We start from the raw sequence: 22162 nt of genomic DNA, 5'->3' as shown, positions 1-22162 counted from the left end.
GCTCGGATTGGGGGAATAGTGAGGGGGTCCAAAGCTGCGTTTGTGTGCGGCACATGGAGTTGGTGTGGTGCACACAGTTGGACCACTTGGGAGACAAGCGTCCACATGGACGTTTTTTGTTGAAGTTGGGTGGTGTTTCGCGACATATACGTATTGCTGTATTAGGTGTGTGTATGTGTATGTGTATGTGTGGTGGGATCCGTTAGACTTGGCGCCAGGTGCCGTAGTCCCCGAGGTCCTGCGGCCCGAAGCTCATGCGCATGGATTTACGCAGCGCCGGCTCGCGGTACAAGTCGCTCGAGTCGGCGTCGGGGACTGCGAGGAGGTCCGGATCGCTGCTCGACGGGAACATCAGCAAAGCCGAGGACTCATTGAGCGTTTCCAGCGGCCGTCGCCCTCGTGCTGGTCCAGCTGGGGGTTCTTCATCGCCAGCGGGAGGCTCCTCGGGCTCGCCTTGCTCACCTCCGTCTTCCTGGTCGCCTTCGTCCTGGTCTTTCAGGCCACTTTCTTCCAGCGGCTGCAGGTTGGAGTTGAGCATGCTCAGCGGGAACTCGGGCGCCTTGCTCGCCATGCAAGAGTTCTGTCCATTAGGAATCTGCTCCATGGAGCCGTGTCCGCTACGAGCGATCATGTGGTGCTGCTGCTCCTTGTCGCGAACGTATCCCCACAGCACGACGATGTACGTGCCCATGAGCAGTACGAGCACGGCGGCACTCTGCGAGGTTGTACCACGCTCGAGAATGAAGCCGCTCATGGCACCCTGATACAGCAGCAGACTTACACAAGTAGCGTGGGTGGCCGTACGAGCAATGCTGCCACGTCCCTTGATGCGACGTCGCACATTCAGCAATGAGTACTTGTCCACGCCGTGCTGCATCACAAAATACAGCGTTCCCAACGGCAGGATCAATGGCACCACAGTGCTGAACATGAGCACAACAGTCAGCGTACTGATCTGCATAGCTGACTGTGTGCCCGTGTAGAACTGGTCTGCTTCCACAGCCTGAACCTTCTCCCGAGGCGTCAACGCGCGCGGCTTCGCCCACGAGAATTTAACGTACTCAGTGGCGCGCAGCAGCACGAGAGCAGTACCGAGGAAACAACGCTGAAGAACATAATCCACGTAGAAGATACCGGAATTGTGCAGGAAGAGGGTTCCGAGCATACCAAGCACCTCGCCATCGTCCTCAAGATACAAAAGCACCGCGTCAATGGACATGAACGCCAAACTGGGCACGAAGATGGTGTTGAAAATCAGGTACACCGAGGCCGTGCGCAAGATCAATCGTTCCTTCGCCGAGTCCGTCGAAATAGGCTGGATACGCCCAGCAATCTGCAGCACGTTCAAAAGCACGGCGTTGATCATCACCAGGATCAGCGTAGGAATATACGTTGCCAACAGCTTCGCCATGTGGGGCGACACCTTCTCCACCAAATCTCCCAGTTGTGCCACTAGGTCCGAAAGAGACTGAGCCGCGCCTGTCGAGTACGACGAGCTACTGGAAATGGCCGATGTCACGGCAATTGGAGACGTGAACAACAGAAGCACGACGAGGATGCACACATTCACCAGCAGAACCACGACAGTGCGCTTTGCAAACGGGAACGACACGCTCTGCCAGTCAATGTCATCAGGCTCAGGCGCCGCCTCCAACTGCCATCGCGTGAGACCTAGCTCACGCACATATCGCACAAGCCGCGGCTGGGCATGCTCCGGAAAACGTGCCAAGATGGAAGTAATACTCTGGTTGCGGACACGGCGAACAAAGCGGGCACGGAGTCTCGCGGACTTGAATATGATAAATGCACGTCCTGCACCCTTGTTTTCATGCAGGATGCGAGAAAGGCACATCGCCTCCTTCTCCCGAAGCTCCTTGATGTGGTGTTGAAGCTGCTCCTCTTGCTCTTCCATCGGAACAGGCCTAGAGCACCACCTGAAGCAGCAAAATAAGTTGCCTAGCAGCAATCGAAGCGATGGGATCATGACGCCGCCAGGCAAAAGACGAAGCGACCACGACGGCTTCTCGTCGTTGAGTTCGCGCTCGTGCAGAATCTTCATGCGCGCTAACTCGGTCTCCTCGCGACGTCGACGAGCCTGCAGACTGTGGAACTCTGCCAGATTAAACACAACGCTCACGTCCTCCACGTATCCGGGAAAGACTTCGTCCAGCAAACGCAGCATGCGCTGCTCACGCAGCTGCTTGGGCAGTCCGCGGTTGACGAAAAGCGACCTGTTGCTGAGTGCCGAGGGCTGCATTCCGATGAGATGCGTGCGCTCGGGTGCCTTGGGCTTCTGCTCTTCCACCACAGCCGGGTCCTTCTCCTTTTCCTTCTCCTTCGCAAGTAGCGGCTGCTTCTCCGGGTCCTCCGTCTCCGTTTCGTCCGCCTTCGCCTTCGACGGCGACGTGACGACTTCCGGCGTGACCGTCTCCTCTCCGACATTAACACTCTTGTCCACCTCGCCAGCGGGCTGCCCCATGGTCGCGACACTCGTGGCGTTGGACATGATGGACGACGATCTGGTCGTGAGCCCCGCGAGCTTGTGGCGTCTCGAGTTGTGCGTCGGAATGGTGGCCAGCGCGCTCAGCTGGCGGTAGTACACCAGGAACACCAGTGTCGTCAGGTAGCACGTCACCACGGGCACCCACAGGTACGGCGACTCGTGCGGCATGACGCGGATCGTGGCGTGCGCGAAGCTCCACCAGTGGTTGTCGTCGTCCAGCACCGGCGCGGCGCTGCCACTCGCGCTGCTCAGAGCAGCAGTTGCACCACTAGCAGCAGCAGCAGTAGCAGCAGTAGCAGCGCCGTCCAGCGCCTGTCCGTCCATAGCGAACAGGTCCGTAGCTCCTCGCGCGGAGCCGTCGGCGATGGCCTCGATGCCCTTGACCGCGGCCTCGGCGACCGCCTCCACCTGCTGCATGGCGTTGGCGCCGATGGTGAGGTAGAGCGGCAGCAGCACCAGCACGGCGAAGACGCTGAGCACGCCCAGGAAGCGCGCCGTGTACTGCTGGTAGAGCAGGTAGAAGGTGCCCTCGGGCCCGAGCCGCAGCTCCACGTCCGAGTCGCGGATGGGCGTGCGCCACAGCAGGTCGCCCCACTTGTGCAGCGTGAACTGCGCCGCCTGCTGCGCGTGCGCCGACAGGATCGAGCCCGAGCCGAAGCGGAAGAGGCTGAAGCGCGTGCTGCGCGCGCCCGCCTGGAACACGCCGAGCGCCACGAGGAACATGACGCCGTTGAAGCCCAGCACGAAGCCCATGCCCTGCCAGCCCATGGCCGCGTCCTTGGCCACGGTGGCGTTGTAGTCCACGTGCCAGATGTTGTTGGACGGCGCCGTGTCCGCCGCGGCGTCCTCCATCGTCTACAGTGCCTACGTACCTACAGTACCTGCCTGGCTGCCTTGTTTGGTGGGGATTCGACTATGGAGGGACTGGGCGGCCTGATTCGGTCGGCGCATACGAAAGCGCTGTGAATCGGATTTGACAGGGGACTCCCTATCTCTAGGGACGAGGAAACATACGATATCGGATATAGGAGGTGAATATGACTGCGAGCAGCTCCGCGCACTGAAAGACAGCGCACAGAGACGTATCGGAATATAGAGGGGAGTGTATCAGTGACGGGAGAGACACATGACCAGCGTAGCGTTTTGCGAGCGGAGACTTCAACGTGTATTGGCACTTCAAGCAGTTCTACTAACACCTTCCTTGTTCTTGTTGTTGTTGTCGCTGCAGCTCCACTCGCCGGGGAAGCTCGACCCGCCCTCACTTACAGCACCTTCTTGTTCAGGGCGCGCGCCGTCTGGTGGATGACCTGGTCGACGATGCCGATGACCGTGAAGACGCCGCCGATGATGGCGCAGGCCGACGTGAGGAAGTGGTAGAACGGCACCGAGTCCTCCGAGATGCGCACCGACATGGGCGACAGGTCGTAGCGGAACATGATGGACGGCAGGTCGTCCGTCTCCAGGTACTCGTTCGAGTGCGCCGTGTACTTGTACACGTTGATCTCCGACGCGTCGCTCTGCACGTACGAGTTGGTCACCACCTTGATGTAGTGCACGTACGTGTGGTTCTTGTAGAACGACGTGAAGTCCTGGTTGTCCAGGCGGTGCGTGTACAGCTGCATCTGCGCGTTGCGCGGCAGCATCGACATCTCGCCGGGCGTCAGGTGCTCGCCGAACCACAGCTCGTTCACCGTGTGCGACGCATTCACGAGCGACGAGTCCATCGAGTACGCCGGGTTCGCCAAGTGCACGTGGAAGTTGCCGGGCACACGCTTCACGTACAGGTGGCCGTACAGGCGGCATCCCTCGGGTCCGACAGCCGAGCGCGCGATCGCCTTGCCCTGTTCGCGCGCGTTCTTCTTGTCCTGCTCGAACAGCTCCTTCTTGCGGGCCTCCACGGCGTCCACCTCGCCGGCCATGAGCTGCTTGAACTTGTCCACGAAGGCCTCGACCGTGCGGTCGCCGAAGTACATCTCGACGGGGGACACGTCGCCGTCCTTGTAGAAGAGGATGGTCGGGTACGCGCGGATGAACTGCTTCATGCAGAGCTGAGGGTGCGCCTGGCAGTCGACCGAGGCGACACGCACCTGCTGGCCGTAGTGCAGCGACGGCAGCGTCTTGGCCACACGCGTCCAGACGGGCTCGAGGCGCTTGCACCAGACGCACCAGGGCGCGTAGAAGTCCACGGCCACGTAGTGGTGCTGCTTGAGGAAGGGCTCGAACGAGTCTTCGTCCAGCACCGTCACGACGGCGTCCGACTCGGGCAGGTCGCCGTACTCGGCGTCGTCGGCGAACTGTGGCATGATCTGCTTCTCCTGGGCGAGGCCGACGCTGCGGCCCTTCTGGTCCAGGCGGATCTTGTAGATGTTGGACGTCATGTTGTGCTTGCGCGTGCCCGTCATGTCGGACACGTCCACGGTGGCGAACTCGCAGGGCAGGTCGGGCACGGTGATGTTGAAGTTGATGCGCATGGTCTGGTCCAGGCCCTCGTCCATGACGATGTCGTACTTGTAGTCCACCGTCAGGTAGCTGTTGAACTCGAGGATGAAGAGCAGGAACATGATGAAGCAGCCGGCGATGGACAGACTCACGCCGGGCAGCGTGCTCACCGTCAGGTCCTGCCACAATGAAATAGCAGCAGAGAATTGGCAACAAACAACAAACAGGTTAGTTCCAGGATAGCTGAAATACTTGGTAAGAAATGGCGACGCACCTCCGGGATCTTCTTGTAGAAGTCCCACTTCTTCAGCACGTCCATGGCGCCCATGCTGGAGACTCGGCGGCGCTGTGCGTGCTGCGGGGGGCGGACTAGACGACGAGAGAGGCCGAAGCAGGAGATGTCCTGCCGACCTGCGCGCTTCTCGGCTTGTGTGGGTCTTACGTGGCGAGCGGCCGAAGGGCGGAGGCGCAGTATCCGATTTCGCAGGGAGCGGAGTCCAAGATGGGTACACACGTACCGTAACATTCGCGCAACCCCACGATCGATCGCACTTAAGCGGGTCCCAGCTTCAAGGCGGAAGTCAGCAGCTCACATCAAAACGCGACGCCCCCTCCCCCCCCCCCCTTCCTCCCGATCGTCGTCATGGGCTTCTGCGGCGAGTGCGGCTCGTACCTGGCGCCGGACCTGCAGGGCGCCTTCTGCCCCGAATGCGGTGCGTAACGGCGTCTCCGCGCGCGGCGGAATCGCCCCCCAACGCGCCCTGCAGCCGCCGCACTCCAATGTATCACAACTCTCCTCTTGTCTGCGCAGGCGAAGCCATCCCGGGCGCTGCGCCCGCCCCCGTTGCCCCAACGCGCCACGTGACCTTCGCCCCCACGCCCGACGTGGAGGGCGCGCACCAGTCGCGCGAGGCCGCGGAGCTCCGCGCGCAGGCCGACGCCAGCCAGCAGCAGGCGGCCGACGCCATCGCGCAGTACGAGGCGCAGCAGCGCGCGCAGGTGGAGGCCCAGGCGGCCAGAGACAGCGAGGCGCGCGCCGCCGTGGCCGAGAGCGAGCGCCGCGCCATCGACGCGCAGCGGGACGAGGCCGCGCGCCGCCGGGAGGAGGCGGAGCGCCAGGCGCAGGAAGCGCGCGACCGCGCCGAGGCCATGCGGCTGTCGGCGCAGAGCGCCATCTCGGATTACGAGGCGCAGCAGCGCGCGGCGGTGGAGCGCGAGAACGCGCGCAGGCAGCAGGAGCTGGAGGCGCAGAGGCAGCAGCACCTGCAGGTCGCGCAGGCCGCGCGCGAGCGGCGCGAGGAGGCCGAGCGGATGGCGCAGGAGAAACAGGCCAGGGCGCAGAGGCTGCGCGCGGAGGCGCAGGCGGCCCAGGAGGAGCTGAAGAAGCAGGAGGCGAAGCGCGCCGCCAAGGAGAAGCAGAGAGAGGAGGCCAGACGACTCAAGGAGGAGCAGGCGCGGCGGGAGGCCAACCGCCGTCAGGCCGAGGAGGAGGCGCGCAGGGCGTTCGAGGCCAAGAAGCAGGAGGAGCAGCTGCGACAGGAAGCCATGAGGCTGTCGACGCTGTCGGTGGCGTCGACGGGGGCGAGCGCTGCTCCTACTGCGGCCCCTGTTGCTGCTGCTGCTGCTTCCAACTCGTGCGTGAGCTGCCGCGCAGCTCTGAAGCCTGCGCAGAAGTTCTGCTTGCAGTGCGGAACCAAGGTGGTCGCTGCTGCTCCAGCAGCCGCTCCAGCTCCTTTCACGCCGAGCAACAGCTTCTCGACGCCTGCCCCGTTCACGCCGAGCAACAGCTTTTCGGCGGCGCCTCTGCAGCGCACAAACTCGTCTGCATCGAACTCGTCGTCATCGTCATCACTCGTCGGCGGCGAGCACGGCTGCGCGTCGTGCCAGTTCAAACTCAAGGCCACGCAGAAGTTTTGCCCCAAGTGCGGCACTAAGGTGGTTGCTGCCGCTCCGCCTCCAGCACCAGTGGCGGCCCCGTCGCCTGTGTCGTCCATTAGCTCGTCGTCCTCGTTCTCAGCGCCGGACCCGGCTCCAGCAGCTCCAAGTGCCTGCACCAAGTGCAGCCAGCCTCTGAAGGCGTCCCAGAAGTTTTGTCTGCACTGTGGAACCAAAGTGGCAGCACCCGCTGCACCTGCATCGGCGTCTTCGTTATACACGTCCGTTCCGCTGCCAGCACCGATCCCCACCTCCGGATCGTGGTCGGCGCCTTCCTCGCAACCCAGCACGAAGAATTGCCCGACCTGCAGCAAGGAGTGCAAGTCCACGGCCAAGTTCTGCATGGGCTGCGGCTTTAATTTTGCCAAGAGCGACGAAGAAGAAGTTGCTCGCAACATGGAGGCGGCGCGCCTCCGCCAGCAACAAATTCGCGACCGCGAGCAGCAGCAGCGCAACCAGGCCTCCCTCATGGCCAACCAGGCTGCGCAGGCTTACCAACCCTCCTGGTAGATCGACACGTTCACTTCCTGTCCCTTGTAGACACGTGTAGAGAAACAAAATTCCCAGGGGCAGCCACTCAATGAATAAACGAAGAGTGCACGCTACAACGACGGAGTGAGTTACATTCATGAGTCGTTAGACTTGTGATCCTGCTGCGTGTTGGTATTGCCTGGGTTTTTGTGGTCCTCCTGTTGCTCTTGCTGCCGATCACGCTCAACCTGCGTCAGGTAAATCTTGTAGTTGATGTCGTACTCGGTATCCACGGGTTCGTACTGCTCATTCACGTTGCTGTCCGCATATTCCAGGGGATACTCTCCACCATCAGCGTCACCATAGTAATAGTAGTAGCCACCGTCACCATTGTTGTTGTTATACACGCCAGCCTGGTCTCCGCCGTACTCATACTGGTCACCGTAGGCTTTCAGTTGCTGATTTCCTGTCTCGGACGATGGTTCGAGCTTCGAGCGTTGTGGAAGCGTGTAGTATGCACCGCCGTTTTCCAGGGGCCATACCTCAGCTGAAGTCGTGTCCTCCTGGTTACTACAGCTGCTCTGGTAGCCTGTAGGGGTTGTCCAGGTGGCCTCGCCAGTTTTGACATTGTAAAAGTACGATGCGCCCACGTTCTCGTCCCAATACTCGACCCACTCGCCGACATTTTCGTTGGAAGCTTCTTCCGGCGTCCAAGTCGCAGCGTCCATCTCTGGCGGACGTTCCCAGACACTTTGACCAGTCTCCATGTGGTAGTAGTACACGTAGCCGCTAGCCTCGTCGAAGAGCTCGACCCATCCAGAAGCTGGCATCGTGGCAGTGTCTTCGGCGCTGTCGGCGTCCACAAGTTGAGCAAGTCGCCGCTTAGCACGCGAATACCGGAACGCACGCTGGATCCGCACAGCCGATTGCTTCTCAAGACGCATTCGCTTTACGGTGCGCCGACTCAAGAAGCACCGAGCACAACTTTGCGCTCGAAGTCGTTGGCGGCTAGCACTGGTCGTGATCCGCTCACGCACGTGGCGCTGAATACAAGTCGCACTCGCAACTTCGAGATCTACGGCACTGTTGCGAAGTTTTTCGCGGATGCTCCTAGCAGCCCCAAGCTTTAGCTCGTATAACGCACTCCGGGCTTGTCGTCCACGCACCATTGTCTGGACCCGCGTAGCCGCAATGCGCTCGGTCTCGGCAATTCGTGCAGCGAGGTCAGCAAGTTTCTGACGCAGTTCGTCGTTGAAGCCCCGCTGTTTCTTCAAACGCAGCGAATGCAGCTCGCACCTAGCGACGTATCCGCGCCACACAGACTGCAAGAGTACTGCCGCTGCTTGCCGTCTCATGTGTAGTACCCGTCGTCTTCCAAGAAATCCACGCACGTGGCGCTGGATGCAGCACGCGGCAGCGTTTCGTTGTTTCTCGAGACGCTCTTGTCGTAGCGTGGCAGCTACACGTCGAGCTAGCCAACCGCGAGTGTGGCTCTGGATCACAACTGCTGCATTGTACACGAGATTAGCTTGATACCGGCGAAAAGCGCGTTGAATTTTGACTGCGCAGTCGCGTTCGCGTTTCAGCCGCCTCAATTCACGTCGAGCCAAATGACCACGCACTGCACGCTGGATCGTGAGTGTAGCATCGGCTTCCAGCACCTGCTGTCGCCTATGAGCAGCACAAATTGCTCTTGTAAGTCTACGCTGCCGATGACGTCTGTAGCATTCCTGGACACGCATTGCAGCGGCTGTCTGTCGAGCAAACTGCAGATCCGCTAGCGTATGCCGTTGAGCAAACCGACGATAGTACTTCTGTATCGTGATGGCAGCGTCGTCTTCGGCGTAGGCACGCTCGATATTCTTCCTCTGGTGTTGAAGCAAACTTGAAGCTCCGGTTGACTGCCCACGTTCGTGGAGTAGTGCGTCGCAATGCCGACAGAACGTCAAACCCACTGCAGGTTTTCCAGAACGTTGATCATCATCTGAATTGAATCCGCGACTGTGCAAGCAGGACCAGCAACTTCTGCGTACAGCATGTTTCTTGCAGAGCGTGCAAGTGCCAAATTGGCGTATCATCCGTTTCTGCAAAGCACGGTAAGCACGCTGGGCACTCACGATACGCACCTGGATACGATGATATACGTTCACGTCGATCGTCTCCATCGGGGTATCGCCAAGCGTAGCGAAAGCAGCACAGCATGCACCACACAGTTCGCTTTCGGCTTCGAAATGGTACACCGTAGCGAGCTGGGAACGGCAATTCTCGCAGGCCCCCATTCGTCGGACGACCTGCCGACGCATGAGTTCCTTTCGGGCCTGGCGCGCTCGAAACATGCATTGCATCTTCGTTGCAGCACGGTTGCGCCTTGCCAGGTCTCTAATTGCGATGTACTCACGCCGCGCCTTCCATGCGAGATAGGTAGCCTGAATTTGTCGTGCTGCACGCTCACGCTTTCGAGTTGCAATGCATTCTCGAAGCTTGAGCATCATCCAGCACGCTCGCCAGTACACTTGTATCCGCCTGACCGCCTCTGCGCATCGTTTCTCGACTCCCAATGCATAGATCTCCCGTTTAGCTTGATGCTGGCGCATGAAGCATTGAATTGTAAGTGCAGCCTTGTCACGTCGATACTGGGCTACCACTCCACGAAAGTTACGCTTAAACATCCATCGGTGCCCTGCACGCTGGATGCGATTCGCCATAGCTGTCTCGAGCATCAACGTCATCACCGCCCAGCCGAACTTCCTCGCTACGTAGTTGCGATAAGCCATGCGAATTGTTGTGGCTTTTTCCTTCTGGTCTTGCAAGCGTCGAGTCCTCCATCGGTTGTAAGCCTGCTGGATTGTTCGTGAGGCTTCGTCTCTTAGTTCGTCTAGAGGGAACTGACCCAGACGTCGATGAGTCGGCAGCGCTCCACCCAGGCTACGCTGCAGCTTTACTTTTGTTCGAGTCGAGTGACCTCGCCAGATTTTCTGGATCTGCCCTGCAGCTTGCATATCAATGCGCCGCTGACAGAGACGCTCAACTCGTAACCGGGATAAATGCCCCCGTGTCACTCGTTGCACGCTTGCAGCTGCGAGTGCTCGAACTTTATCCAATTTCATTCGCCCCACAAGACGACGGGCTAGATGCCCTCTAATGTACGTCTGGAGCTTCCTTGCTGCAAGCCACTGCCGGATTCCATCGCGTCTCCTGCGAGCCTTTTGTCGCGCAACGAACTCGCGCATCGAGCGTTGTAAAACGCAGGCTGCCTTCGACTCGCGCAGCATACGTGCACGACGTCTGCAAGCTAGAGTGAATTGCGAGCGGCGCATAAATCGCTGCATTATCCGAGCCGCACGATCTCGGCGTATACCAGCGAGCAATACTCGAGCGAAGTAACCGCGTGCCACTCGTTGTATCTCCGTGCAAGCTGCAGCGTGTTCAACGAGCACGCACCTTTCAGTAGCTCGAACCCATCGAGGCCAGGCTCGTGCTAACACGGGCACCACCAAAAACCTACGAACGATCTTGTACGCAGCTCGCCGAACGATTCTCCGCTGGTGGAAGCGAAGTCGAGCCGCCAGTTTCCGCTCCATGGCTCGAACGTCGAAGCCGTCATCATTGTTATTACCGCCACTAACTGTAAGTCGCTTTACCCTCCTTTTCTTCGCTCTGATCTGGTCGTTGTGTGAAGGAGGCTTTGGGGAGGAAGGAGGGCTGACATGTTCCAGAACTCGAAAGCGGATGCCACTGGCGGCTTCGCCGTACAGCTTAAAGCACGTGCTTAGCGCGTGGTGGGGGTGCACACCAAGCTGCAGGTCGTGAAAATTCTGTGCGGCGGCATTGTGAAGGTCCCAGGTCGTTCCGAAGTAGCGGTGCCCAGTCTTGGTGTTCTCCAACAAATACACACCAGCGTTCATTTGTCGGGCACCTTCCTCCGCATCGCCATCAAGGCTGGACTGATTGGAGATCGCATTCCTGCCTCTGCGCTTCCGACTGCTCTGGACGAATGCAAGCTTTGGCACCTTCGTGACGCGTTTCGCTACATTCCTGGCAAGTCGAACCCCCGATGAAGTTTTGCGCAATGGCTGAATTGGTACTGCAGCAGATAGCTGGTTCTGGCTCACGTCCGGCTGTTGCTGTTGAAGCTTCTTTGGAGCAGATACAGGCCCCGATGGAAGCTGCGCTAACTGCGCTCGCCGCGCCGGAGCTGCTTTATCCCACGACGCTGAAACCGAGAGCGACTCGGCACTACGCTCTCGTTTCAAGTTGTCCGAAGATCCGGGCGTTCGCAGCAGAGGACTCACGCTGTGTCTGCGATCCATTTGGGCTGGAGGTCATCCAGTAGCTGAGCTGAGTGGCGCTGGACAGGAACACAAGCAGCAGACAGCAATTGGACTCGACAGCACGGGGTAACGACCAGTCACCCCTCCTTATAAAAAACGGCGCACTTCCGTGCCGGTGTTGAATGGGGCGCTTACGCTGCAGCGTTCTAGCTCGTCTAGCAACTACGCGCGAGGAAAGCAGCCTTGCTTCTCTAAGATGAACGTCCTCGCGCGGGAGGAATGCTGCACAAAATCACTTGTCCTCGGGCTTGGTCTGCTCGGGCTCTGCAGCGGCCTCCTCCTGCACCTCCTTCTTCTCCTCCTCGGGGCCCTCGTTCAGCACGTGGTAGTACTCCGGGTTGGCGTCCACGCAGTCGCGCAGCGCCAGGGTCTGCGGTCCGCACTTCTCGATAAAGTCGTCGCCGCTCTTCTTGCAGCGGTCCAGACACGCCTCCCAGGCCGTGAACTCCTTGCCGCACGGGCCGGCCTTCATGAACTTGCAGAAGCCGCACTCGGCCTTGGGGGCCAGACACTCGCCCGTGGCCGTGTCGAAGCGAGACGACAGACACACGATGCCCTGCAGCGCCAGCTCGTCGCTCTGCTTGGCGTCCACCCTGGAGAGCTTGGCCTCCACGGCCGGGAAGGGGCTGAAGAGCGGCAGGTGTTTGGAGTTGAAGGCCGGTAGCTCGCCCGCCCACTGGGCTGTCGGCTCCTCGTCGTCCAGCAGGTAGCGCAGCTTGTCGCTGGCGCGCAGCCGCTCCAGCAGCACGCTCGAGTAGCCGGCGCTCAGGCCGCCGGCCGACGTGGACAGCGTCAGGTGCGCGGGCTCCGCGGCGCCCTCGTACTCGAGCGACTCGCCCGTCTCCGTGGTGACGGCCACCAGCACCTGCAGACGCAACGAATTAGCCTAAAACTGCTCTCAATTCTCCGCGGAGGCCAGCGGCACGCGCTCACCGTCTGCGCGTGGTCGTCCTCGACCAATCCCTTGACGTGCAGCTTGGCGGCGCGGCCCAGGATGGGCGCGAAGGCCTCCTGCTCCTCCGTCGACGGCTGGAAGCGCAGCACCACCACGAGCGGCTCGTCGGCGCCGCCGAACTTGGCCGGGAACTGCTGGCGCAGGCGCGCGGCCGACTCCTTCTCCACGAAGACGCCCACGAAGTCCACGGCTGGCGCGGCCGGCGCAGTCTCCGGCTCGGCAGCCTCCAGACGCGCGGAGGACACGGCAAGGGCGGCGGCGGGGGCGGCCAGCGCCGGCAGCAGGCGGCGCGAACGCAGGAACATGATGCTCGGCATGGCGCAAGTGTGGGTGACGGATGACCACAGGTGAGCTCGAAGAGCTACGGTCCGATATAGGCGTGCGGTTATGTACTCGTATATAGGGGTGAAGTGCACCCTGTTTTAGTAGGGACTTGGTGTGGCGGACGCCAATGTATACGCATACATTACGCGTGTCGCAGGTTTTAGATAATGTACCGAAAAAATGGTACATGTTGAAGTGGACCAAACTTGACAAGATGGAGTTCTAACCCCCAGGATATACAGCGGAGGAAACACCGCCAGACTTATTGAATTAATTAGACTGCTTGACATAATACGCACGACAGTTCATGTGTTGAAGCAGTTTCAGTTCATGTGTTGAAGCAGCTTCAGGTTGCCGAGTTGCCGCTGCATCGAGCCTGTCAGATTGAACAAACAAGCAATGGTTAGTACAGGGGCTGAATACTATGGCAGCATGGACTTCAAACACATACCAGAGCTCGCATGAGCTCGAGTTCTCGCTGCTGAAGACGCTGCACCTGCTCCTGCAGCAGCAGCACCATCCGCGCCTCGATGGCGCTGTCCTCGAGCTGCTGCTTCAACACCATATTCTCATCTGAGAGCTTCGCGTTGCTTGCTCGCAGTGTCAGCAATTCGTTGTCAATATCCCGGGAGGTCAGTTGAGCTGCATCCACTAGCCTCGGATGCTCAGTTCTCAAGCTCACGTTTGGAACCAGGTTGGCACAAACTTGCTGTTCAAGATGATTCCCGACTACAGCAGTCTCAATCTTGACAGCGGTCTCTGTCTTGATCTCCGCGGTCGACGTTGTAGCGATTGATCCTTTCTCGTGTGCTACCGAATCACTGCTGGAGAATTTGCTGGCTTGCGCCTCCGCGGGTACGGTGACAACTTCGGCGCCCTGCTGAAGTTCGTGCAGGTGGCGGGCACGTTTAGGTTTTCTGTCGGTCTGGTTCTCCTTCGCCTCGTCACGCTGGCGTTTTTGAACTTCCGTCATTTTCATCTGCTTTAGCTGAAGTTTTTCTTGTTGCTGCAGGCGTAACGCCTTCCTCCAGCCCATCGGATTCTCCACATTGTTAACCAAAGGAGTGGAGTCGCGTTGCTCACCATCAGGCTTCTGGTTGTTTGCAGGCGCTCTCAATCTACTATGGAGCAGTGTCATCGCCGGACGCAGTAAGCGATCAAGCTCGTCATCCTCTTCGTCGTCGTCTTTACAGTCGGTCAGAGAAGGCAAGCCTCGCGAACCAGATCCCATCGTCACCTCATTCCGTCTCAACCGCATCGGATCTATCTTTGAAGTCGGTGATACATCCACGCCGCTCCGTCCACTACCAAGTGCACCATTATCCAGTGCGTTCCATCGGCGGCGCTCAGCAGAGAGCAGCATCGCTCGCTGCAGCAGTCGATCCAGCTCGTCGTCGTCATCATCATCACCATCATCCTCAGCTGATACAGCTGGTTCTCCTGCTCCTTTTAGTCCATCCTTGGCCAACCGCTGCTGCAGTAGCAGCAAAGCTCGATGCAATAACTGGTCCAGCTCGTTATCGCTCTCATCCTCCTCGGAATCCGCGACCTCGATAGCCCATTCAGCGCGGCGTTGCAGTGCCGTGTTGGTCTTTGAACGAAGCAGGAGCATGGCTCGCTGCAGCAGGCTGTCAAGCTCCTTGTCGTCCTCATCGTCGGTTTCCACGGACGAGTGTTCGAAGTACTCTGACTCCTGTTGGTTGCCAGCGCTTCCCCGCTCCTTCGCGGCCTCGCGGTCGCGCCCCAGGTCCGTCATGAGGCGCTTGAGCCATTGCATCTCGCGCATTGCAGGCTCGTCGTATTCGTCGACAGAATCAGAAATCCCTTCGAAACCTTGAAACCTTTTGCCAGCAATTTAGTTTCACAGGTAAACGTTCTTTCGTGTGTCGCACACGAATGTTGATGCAACCATTCCGACTTGCGCGTGTCGCAGGTGTCGCCAAGTGTACCGCATCGCCCCTGTCCTAAGCGAACTGCAATGTACACAGATTACGGTACATCTGTTGCCAAGTCTCAGAATTAAATGATAAAAAGTAAAAGTTATAATAATTCTTGGTATTTTGGACCAATCAGGAAGTATGGACACGGCAGGAATTGAACCCGCGTCCATCCGCATAAAATTGCTGTGCTCGAATAGACAGCTTGTGTCTGCGCATGAACCGACAGCGCCATGAATGAGACGCCTTGAAAATTGCGAGGGAAAGTCCTTCGTCTGCTGCAACTTCCACCGCCTTGTACTTAAGCATCTGGCACGAAACAGGACAGCCATCCTTACGCATAGAGTTGATCCACAGCACAATATCACCTTCAGCGTCACTAGAGAGGACGGTGCCCTGTCCGCTGTAGCGCAGATTCTTGAGGCGACCCTTTCCTTCATCACAGACCGCTACAATGTGGCCCTGTTGCTTTTTCCATTTTGAAATCTGCTTCTGTTTCCGCAGAGTATCGGACTCGCTGCAATTTGGGTAGAAGTGTGGTATAGCTTCGTTTACAGAATAGCCAGCAGCCAGGAATTCGAGATGGCGGCGCTTGTGCGTATAGTCGACTGCAATGCGAGTGCAGCGCTTTGGCTTTTTGCCGGTTCCTGTGGTGCGTGGTCTACCCATAGCACTTTGAACACTGAGACCGAATGGCTGGTGGCAGCCTATAATTAGCTGGTCAACATGGAATTTTAACTACAGACATGAGGTGTCAATGCATTGTTTTCATTGGCTAAAATAAAAATTCGCTTAGGACAAAACTTCGCTTAGGACAGGGGCGATGCGGTACCGGAAGAACGGCACGCGTTGAAGTGGACAGGTGCAGCGACTTATTGCCCCGGTCTCGACACTGCTCGTGAGAGTTGCCGACCGCAGTTCAGCCCTGCAGTGAACGCTGCAGTTGCGTCGCGCTTGTCACGGCCGACCAACCCAAAAGGCAGTCAGGCAGCAAGTGTTCTCGGCGCCCCTGTCGCCCAGCGCCGGAGAAATCCGTTAAACAGACCGAGGCGACTTCAGATCGGTGAGCGCGCGCGAGCGTACGTCACACACTTGGGCGTCAGCTCGCCATGTCCGCTCCGGACCCATTTTCTCTCACAAACCAACACGCAGAAACCCCCGCAGGCAGGACGGGATAAGAAACGCCTCCACCTCCTCCTCCACCTCATGCGCGCACCAACGAACAACCCGCGGGTGTCGCCCTCGCAATGCGCGCCGAGCGTCACGTGCACCGCCAGCAGCGGCAGCGGCAGCTGCAGCGCGGCCCAGCAGCACCAAGACGGCAGCATCTACGCGCGCGCGTGGAGGTTCGTGCAGCGGCGACTGCACCTCCGACCGCGCGCCAGCTCCTGCCCCGCAGACATGGAGAACCGCAAGACGGTAGAGGACCCGCAGACGGGAGATGACGCGTCTGCTTCTTCTGCTGTGGACGCCGCCGCCGTCGCTGTCAGCTTCTGCTCGGACTGGCAGCGCGTGCACCTGCTCAAGGAGCTGGAGGCGGCGGGCGCGCGCGCGCAGTGGCGGCGGCAGCAGCAGCAGTTCCAGGCGCGCCAGGAGTGCATCAAGGAGACGACCGAGTGGACGCCCGCGGACGTGCGGCCGGCGTTCCGCACGCAGGCGCAGCGCAAGGCGGCGCAGCTCACGTGCTACAACTGCGGGCTGCTGTTCTTCCGGCCGCTGGCCGTGGCGCCCGACACGAGCGCGTTCTGCAGCCGCGACTGCCAGAGCTCGTTCGAGTACCGGCGCGACCTGCAGGACGCCGTGAACGAGTGCGAGACCTTCCGGTCGACCGTGGGCTGGACGCGCAGCACCGCGTTGTAGCAGAAGGAGAACCTCATCCAGCGTAGTGTAGAGCAGATTATTTATTGCAAGAGCTGTAGGACGTCCCCGGCGGAGAAGAAGCTGTCTGCGATCGAGCAGGCGGCGGGAGCGCGCTAGGACTGTAGGGATAGATATACAAGCTCCGGTCTTGGAGGTGAAAGTGCGCTCGCTCCCTCTCGTGCAAAACCCATGGCCTGGTCACACTGTCGACGACTCGAAGTGCAGCCGGTCGTCCTGCAGCGAGATGACCGTCGGCTTGTGCAGCTGCAACGCTCCAGTCTCCTCCTGCTCCAAGGCGTCACACGTCGTGAAACAGTGCGCGATGGAAATGAGCTCGGCGTCGAAGCTCTGGCAGACTATACGCGCACGTACGTTGCCGCCGATGCCAGCGAGCGCGCGGCCCTTGAGCACGCCCAGCACCAGCACGTCCTCGTCAGCCATCACCTCGGCGCCCGAGCTCACGTTGCCGAGCACCACGAGTGACCGGTTCTGCGCGAAAATCTGCTGTCCGGAGCGCACCGAGTGGGTCACCACCATGGGGGGAAGCGGCTCCGCGGCCGTCTGGGCGGAAAGCGTCTGCCCTGCCTTCTCTTCCTCAGCGAACGAAGTCGCGTTAGAAGCGGCGGCCGGAAGCATCTCATCTTCCGCCTGCTCCTCCGCCGCAGCCACGCCGGCCTTCTGCTGCTCCAGATGCAGCCGCGTGCCGATAAAGTAGGGCAGGTTCAGCGCCGCCGCTGCCTTCTTGACGTCCTCGCTCGCATTCGTGATGCCCACGGGCATATAACCAGCGTCCTGCAGTCAGCAGCAACAAGGTCAGCGTAACACAATACCACAGCAATAGTGATATCGATCAGTCTTTCAACCTGCAGTTGCAATATCTCGTTGCGCAGTTCATGCTTCTTGATGGACTGCGAGTGTGGCGAGCCTATTAGACGAAAAAGAAAAGAATAAAAAGTATCAGAGGCAATCAATCTACAGTAAGTACACTTCAGTGTTTGCTGATCTGTCTCTCCCACCGTCGCTGGAGACCTGCTGCAGGTCCAGCACCACGGGCGTGGGCTTGTTGGCGCGCGCTTGGAAGAGCTGCGAGTCCTTGGCGTCCTTGGCCTCCCGAGACCCCGACGCCCTGGCCAGCGTCAGCGTGGGCAGCAGGTACGAGCGGCCGTCCAGCTCCAGCGCCTTGGCCGTGGACGCGCGCCGCCCGTTGCCGCTGGCCACGTCCTCCCAGCGCCGCAGCGCCTGCTGCGAGAAGGCCCGACGCCGCGTCGTGAGCACCGCCTGCTGCATGACCGAGAATACCGGTACGTATCCGATACAAAAGTGCCATGGAGGCATGTGTAAGCGTAGTGTACGCATTCGCCTCGAATAAGTACGAAACGACGGGTAAGTATACAGGAATAGGATTTTTGTATGGAAGGCTGCGCCCGCAGCGACTTCAGTATGTCGACGCCGCGTGCGGAGGAGGCGACGCCGTCCGCGCAGCTCCAGAGTCATGAAAACTCGGTGCTGGACGCCGCATCTACACCTGCTCTGTCTGCTGAGTCGATCGCGCCGTCCGCCGCCTTCGGAGGAGCTCTGGATGCCATGCAACACGCTGTCGCCTCGACCGCCCACGTGGAATTATCCGCTGCACCTCCCGATGCGTCCGAGGCCTCTGAGGAACCCCTGAAGAAGGGCAAAGGCGTCGGCAAGCGACTCACGGACCGGCAGCGCGTGGAGATCCTGGAACTCATTGAAAAGTCGGGCGGCAGTCTGTCGAACGCTGAAGTTGCGAGACGCTACGGCATCACGCGCGCGGCCATCCAGAAGCTCAAGCGCAAGGGCGCCGAAGTGCGGGCGCGCTACCGTTACGGCAGTGCCGAGACGAGGGATGCGCGCAAACGTGGGGGTCACGTCATGAGCGTGCCGTTCGAACGAGAACTATTCGAGTGGGTGAGGGGGCTCAAGGCGCGGAAAGTGCCCGTCCCTCCGTCTCTCGTCAAGGAGAAGGCCAAGCTGCTGGTGCCCAAGTACGGACTCGGCAGCTTCCGGGCGTCCAATGGATGGTACTACAACTTCTGCAGGCGGTTCAACTTGACGACGGGTGGGTTGGTGGAGGAGAGGGCCACCTTATCGACTCAGGAAGTCGAAGCTGATACTGATCAGCCTGATACCGAGACTGAATTGGCCGAAGTGCAGTCGCCGCAACTCCAACAATTGAACCCAATGGAAGCGATGGCGCAACAGACTTACGAACAACAACTGCAGCAGTATCAACAGCAAATGGCAGCCATCGCCGCAGTAAATTTCCAGCAGCAACAGCAAGAAGGAGAAGGAGAATCAGTACAACAGCAACAACAAGATGAGCAACAGCAAAATAGCGTCAGAGGATATCAGTCCAAGAGTGATCGTATGTTGGCACTGTTGGAGCAGCAGAATGCCCTACTCGAACGCCAGAACAGCATGATCGAAGAACAGGCGAAGACTATCAAGAAGCTGTTCACGGTAGTGACTGAAGGGGCCGCATCACTTTAGGTCAACATAAGATTTCCTTCATGCAAGCTCTACGGTATTTGGTTGAATCGATCACAAATGCATCCTGGAAATCGTTCCCCCCCCCCACGAAAACATCGCAAGTGAGAACGTAAAGCGAGGTAGCAAGATCATTTCGTTCAGTAGAGAAACATCTTCTTTACATCAGCACTCTACGAGTATTGCTTAACGCGCTCTACGCCCAGCCATCTAGTTACGACGAATACGTCGCTTGCAGCCCTTAGCACCACTGGGAGACGTGGGCTCTGAAGAAGACTGCTTGGGGCTGTCGGACTGCTTGGGGGAGTCGCCCGGCGACGAGGCACTGTCGATGTCGAGACCTGTCGGGTGGCTGCCAGATCCGCTAGGAAAAGTTGGGGGGTGCTTGGGATTGAACGCGCCATCGCCCGACGTCGTCGGAGCAGGGGTCGGAGACTCCCCAGCCGAGTCGCTGCCTTCGTCAATCGCCGAGGACCCCGCAACAGAAGACCCGGTGCTTGCATCGTCACCGCTCGATGTCGTCGGGGCCGGGGTCGGAGTCTCCGCTGCCGAGTCGCTTTCATCGCTTGGCGTCGTCGGAGCCGGGGTCGCAGCCGAACCGCCGCTCTGCTCAATGTCCGAGGAGCCTGCAACGGAGGATCCTGTGCTGTCATCGGAGTAATCGCCACCGCTTGCCGTGGTCGGTGCCGGCGTAGGAGCAGAAGCGCTACCCTGTTCAATAGCCGAGGACCCAGCGACGGAAGAGTCCGTATTGTCGTCGGAGTAATCGCCACCGCCCAACGTTGTCGGGGCAGGCGTCGGCGACGACCCGCTCTTGCCTGTCGGAGTGAGGTTGGCCGGGTTGCCCTGCTCAAGTCCCGCTACGCCGTTCAGAGCCACGGCCACGGCCACAGCCAGCGAGAGAGCTTTCCACAACAGCATTATAGTCGATGCAAATTTGATAGAGCTGCGATGGCTTGGTTGATTGAATGTGGACAAATTGGATAGTGAACTGCCGACGGCAATATGGTTGCTTCGTGCGCTCGATAGGATACGGTGCGGATGTTGGTGGCGGCATTCTGGTCCAAAGGCGAAGCATGGTAGAGAGCGAACGCTGGCAAACGAAGGAGGTGAATGCCTCCGTTTAATAAAAGCCTCACAAACTGCAAGCTGCTTCAAACGGAATTCGCTGTTCGAACCGCATGGCATCGACCGGATGCCGACTAGAGAACAGGGGGCGACTATTGTGTGGTAGCGAGCGCGCAGGCCTGGCCGTATGCGTCTACATGTATGTACACTTCTGCTCAAAATGTAAGATCCGGGGCGAGCCGAGCGAGGCATCTGCCCCGAAGTCCGTAAACCGTTGCCTGGCCGATCCAATCTACAGAACAGACTGCAATTGCATTCACAACACCACGGCCGACATCGGTGGACTTTGCTGCTTGCAAGTGGGGCTCTTGCTGCAATGTCAGTATGTCAATTGATGCGGCAACAGGCTTTGGCGAGAAGAATTCCATTGACACCCCAAAACTCGAAAACGCCTCAAACGGATTAAATTACCGGACTCTAAAACAAAAATTACAGCAATCTACGCACTCATCAGATAATATAGGTCGACGCTATAGCTACGCTGCACACACCAACCGTCTAGTGACGACGCAGACGACGTTTGCAGCTCGTACCCGTGCTCGGGAACGTCGCCGCTCCGCTGCTTTCCGTGGCGGCGGAGGCACCCGTCTGGGTCGGGGTCGTGGAGGCACTGCCCGCCTCGCTCGTAGGAATAGCGGCCTCGCTACCAGTCTCACCCGTAGTAGGGGTGGAGGCGTCACTGCCCTGGCCCTGGGTGCTGGAGCCCTGTGTCGGAGTGGTGGCAGCGCTGCCAGCCTCGCTGGTAGGAGTAGTGGCGTCACTGCCCTGGTCCTGAGTGGCGGAGCCCTGCGTCGGCTGGCTCGCGCTCGAGTCGGCGTCTGTGGAGCTGCCCGCAAGAGAGATGGATCCGTCGCATGGCTCCGAGCCCGACGTGCTGCTCTCGTCCACCGCCGACGAGCCAGCCACGTCGCTACCGGTCGCGGAGCTGCCTGCAAGCGAAAGCGCGTCGTCACACGGAGCCGAACCGGACGCCGAAGTCGACGCGCTACCCAGGTCCAAACCGTACGAGCCCTGCTGATTCTGGCTGCCGACCGTCGCGTCGGAGCCGCTCGCAGTCGAGGGTGTGTCGGGAGTCGCATTGCTGCCCTGGTCGATGGCGCTCGAACCCTCCACGGCACTGCCCGTGCTGCTGGAGGTGATGCCCGTCTTGCCGGGGGTGCTGGCATCGCTGCCCTGGTCGATGGCCGACGAGCCTGCCACGGCGCTACCAGTGGACAGGTTGTTGCTGCCGCTGCGCAGAGCTGTGCTCGTCTTGCTCGGGTACGACGTCGAGGTGCTGCTCTGGTCGACGGCCGACGAGGCGTCCACCGACGAACCCGTGACCGTCGACTGCACGGGGGACTCGTCCGACGGAGCCGCGGTAGTGGACGACGGCAACTTCACGCCGCCGCCGTAGCCCTGCTCAATGGCGGTGACGCCGTTCATGGCCACAGCGGCCGCGACGAGCAGAGAGAGGGTCTTCCAGGACAGCATCGTAGTCACGGAGATTGTGGAGTGAAGTGTATAGTAGTGTGTTAAGCTGTGCTGCGACTGGCGAGGCAAATTGGGGAATGGGCTACTCGGCTCGCCGATCCACTGCGGTCGGTTGATCTACGGGAACGGGTCAACGAGGCACTCGACGAGTGGAGTGCCCTTTGCAACGGAGACTCGATGATACACGAGCCACGGACGCATGTCTTCCTGCCCCGTTGCTCGTATCCATCTGGACGGTCATTTGTTTATCTGACACGCCTGCAGTCGAGACGAGGGCCACGAACCGTGAGTGCCA

General features: G+C 59.6%; 11 protein-coding genes across 11 annotated transcripts; 3 read left to right on the top strand and 8 right to left on the bottom strand.

Moving 5' to 3' along the window:
• Positions 1–202: 202 nt before the first annotated feature.
• IUM83_04567 (putative vacuolar protein sorting-associated protein) lies at positions 203–3355 on the bottom strand (the record flags this gene model as incomplete). The annotated part of the gene is made up of 1 exon (XM_067928653.1): positions 203–3355. One exon carries the CDS (start codon positions 3353–3355, stop codon positions 203–205), a length of 3153 nt encoding a protein of 1050 aa, XP_067796216.1.
• A 410-nt stretch (positions 3356–3765) lies between these two features.
• On the bottom strand, positions 3766–5270 carry IUM83_04566 (Endoplasmic reticulum-Golgi intermediate compartment protein; the record flags this gene model as incomplete). The annotated part of the gene is made up of 2 exons (XM_067928652.1): positions 3766–5121; positions 5217–5270. The coding sequence occupies 2 exons, from the start codon at positions 5268–5270 to the stop codon at positions 3766–3768; spliced, it is 1410 nt and encodes a 469-aa protein (XP_067796017.1).
• A 315-nt stretch (positions 5271–5585) lies between these two features.
• IUM83_04565 (autotransporter adhesin aae) lies at positions 5586–7387 on the top strand (the record flags this gene model as incomplete). The annotated part of the gene is made up of 2 exons (XM_067928651.1): positions 5586–5655; positions 5754–7387. 2 exons carry the CDS (start codon positions 5586–5588, stop codon positions 7385–7387), a joined length of 1704 nt encoding a protein of 567 aa, XP_067796215.1.
• A 116-nt stretch (positions 7388–7503) lies between these two features.
• On the bottom strand, positions 7504–8292 carry IUM83_04564 (Spliceosomal protein FBP11/Splicing factor PRP40; the record flags this gene model as incomplete). The annotated part of the gene is made up of 1 exon (XM_067928650.1): positions 7504–8292. The coding sequence occupies one exon, from the start codon at positions 8290–8292 to the stop codon at positions 7504–7506; it is 789 nt and encodes a 262-aa protein (XP_067796016.1).
• A 3619-nt stretch (positions 8293–11911) lies between these two features.
• IUM83_04563 (Abnormal spindle microcephaly-associated protein) lies at positions 11912–12951 on the bottom strand (the record flags this gene model as incomplete). The annotated part of the gene is made up of 2 exons (XM_067928649.1): positions 11912–12544; positions 12613–12951. The coding sequence occupies 2 exons, from the start codon at positions 12949–12951 to the stop codon at positions 11912–11914; spliced, it is 972 nt and encodes a 323-aa protein (XP_067796214.1).
• Positions 12952–13304: 353 nt separating this feature from the next.
• On the bottom strand, positions 13305–14744 carry IUM83_04562 (uncharacterized protein; the record flags this gene model as incomplete). The annotated part of the gene is made up of 2 exons (XM_067928648.1): positions 13305–13334; positions 13410–14744. 2 exons carry the CDS (start codon positions 14742–14744, stop codon positions 13305–13307), a joined length of 1365 nt encoding a protein of 454 aa, XP_067796015.1.
• Positions 14745–16296: 1552 nt separating this feature from the next.
• Positions 16297–16755, top strand: IUM83_04561 (uncharacterized protein; the record flags this gene model as incomplete). The annotated part of the gene is made up of 1 exon (XM_067928647.1): positions 16297–16755. One exon carries the CDS (start codon positions 16297–16299, stop codon positions 16753–16755), a length of 459 nt encoding a protein of 152 aa, XP_067796213.1.
• Positions 16756–16953: 198 nt separating this feature from the next.
• IUM83_04560 (septum site-determining protein MinC) lies at positions 16954–18042 on the bottom strand (the record flags this gene model as incomplete). The annotated part of the gene is made up of 4 exons (XM_067928646.1): positions 16954–17040; positions 17128–17547; positions 17619–17680; positions 17772–18042. 4 exons carry the CDS (start codon positions 18040–18042, stop codon positions 16954–16956), a joined length of 840 nt encoding a protein of 279 aa, XP_067796014.1.
• A 153-nt stretch (positions 18043–18195) lies between these two features.
• Positions 18196–19269, top strand: IUM83_04559 (cAMP-specific 3'; the record flags this gene model as incomplete). The annotated part of the gene is made up of 1 exon (XM_067928645.1): positions 18196–19269. One exon carries the CDS (start codon positions 18196–18198, stop codon positions 19267–19269), a length of 1074 nt encoding a protein of 357 aa, XP_067796356.1.
• Positions 19270–19476: 207 nt separating this feature from the next.
• On the bottom strand, positions 19477–20187 carry IUM83_04558 (uncharacterized protein; the record flags this gene model as incomplete). Its single annotated transcript, XM_067928644.1, has 1 exon — positions 19477–20187. One exon carries the CDS (start codon positions 20185–20187, stop codon positions 19477–19479), a length of 711 nt encoding a protein of 236 aa, XP_067796000.1.
• Positions 20188–20892: 705 nt separating this feature from the next.
• IUM83_04557 (uncharacterized protein) lies at positions 20893–21867 on the bottom strand (the record flags this gene model as incomplete). Its single annotated transcript, XM_067928643.1, has 1 exon — positions 20893–21867. One exon carries the CDS (start codon positions 21865–21867, stop codon positions 20893–20895), a length of 975 nt encoding a protein of 324 aa, XP_067796023.1.
• Between the last annotated feature and the right edge of the window lie 295 nt (positions 21868–22162).

Source organism: Phytophthora cinnamomi (genome assembly GCF_018691715.1).
Source record: "Phytophthora cinnamomi strain GKB4 chromosome Unknown Contig17, whole genome shotgun sequence".
Classification (NCBI taxonomy): Eukaryota; Oomycota; class Peronosporomycetes; order Peronosporales; family Peronosporaceae; genus Phytophthora; species Phytophthora cinnamomi.
The sequence above is the reverse complement of the archived record's forward strand: the minus strand, read 5'-3'. Positions and strand labels throughout refer to the sequence as shown.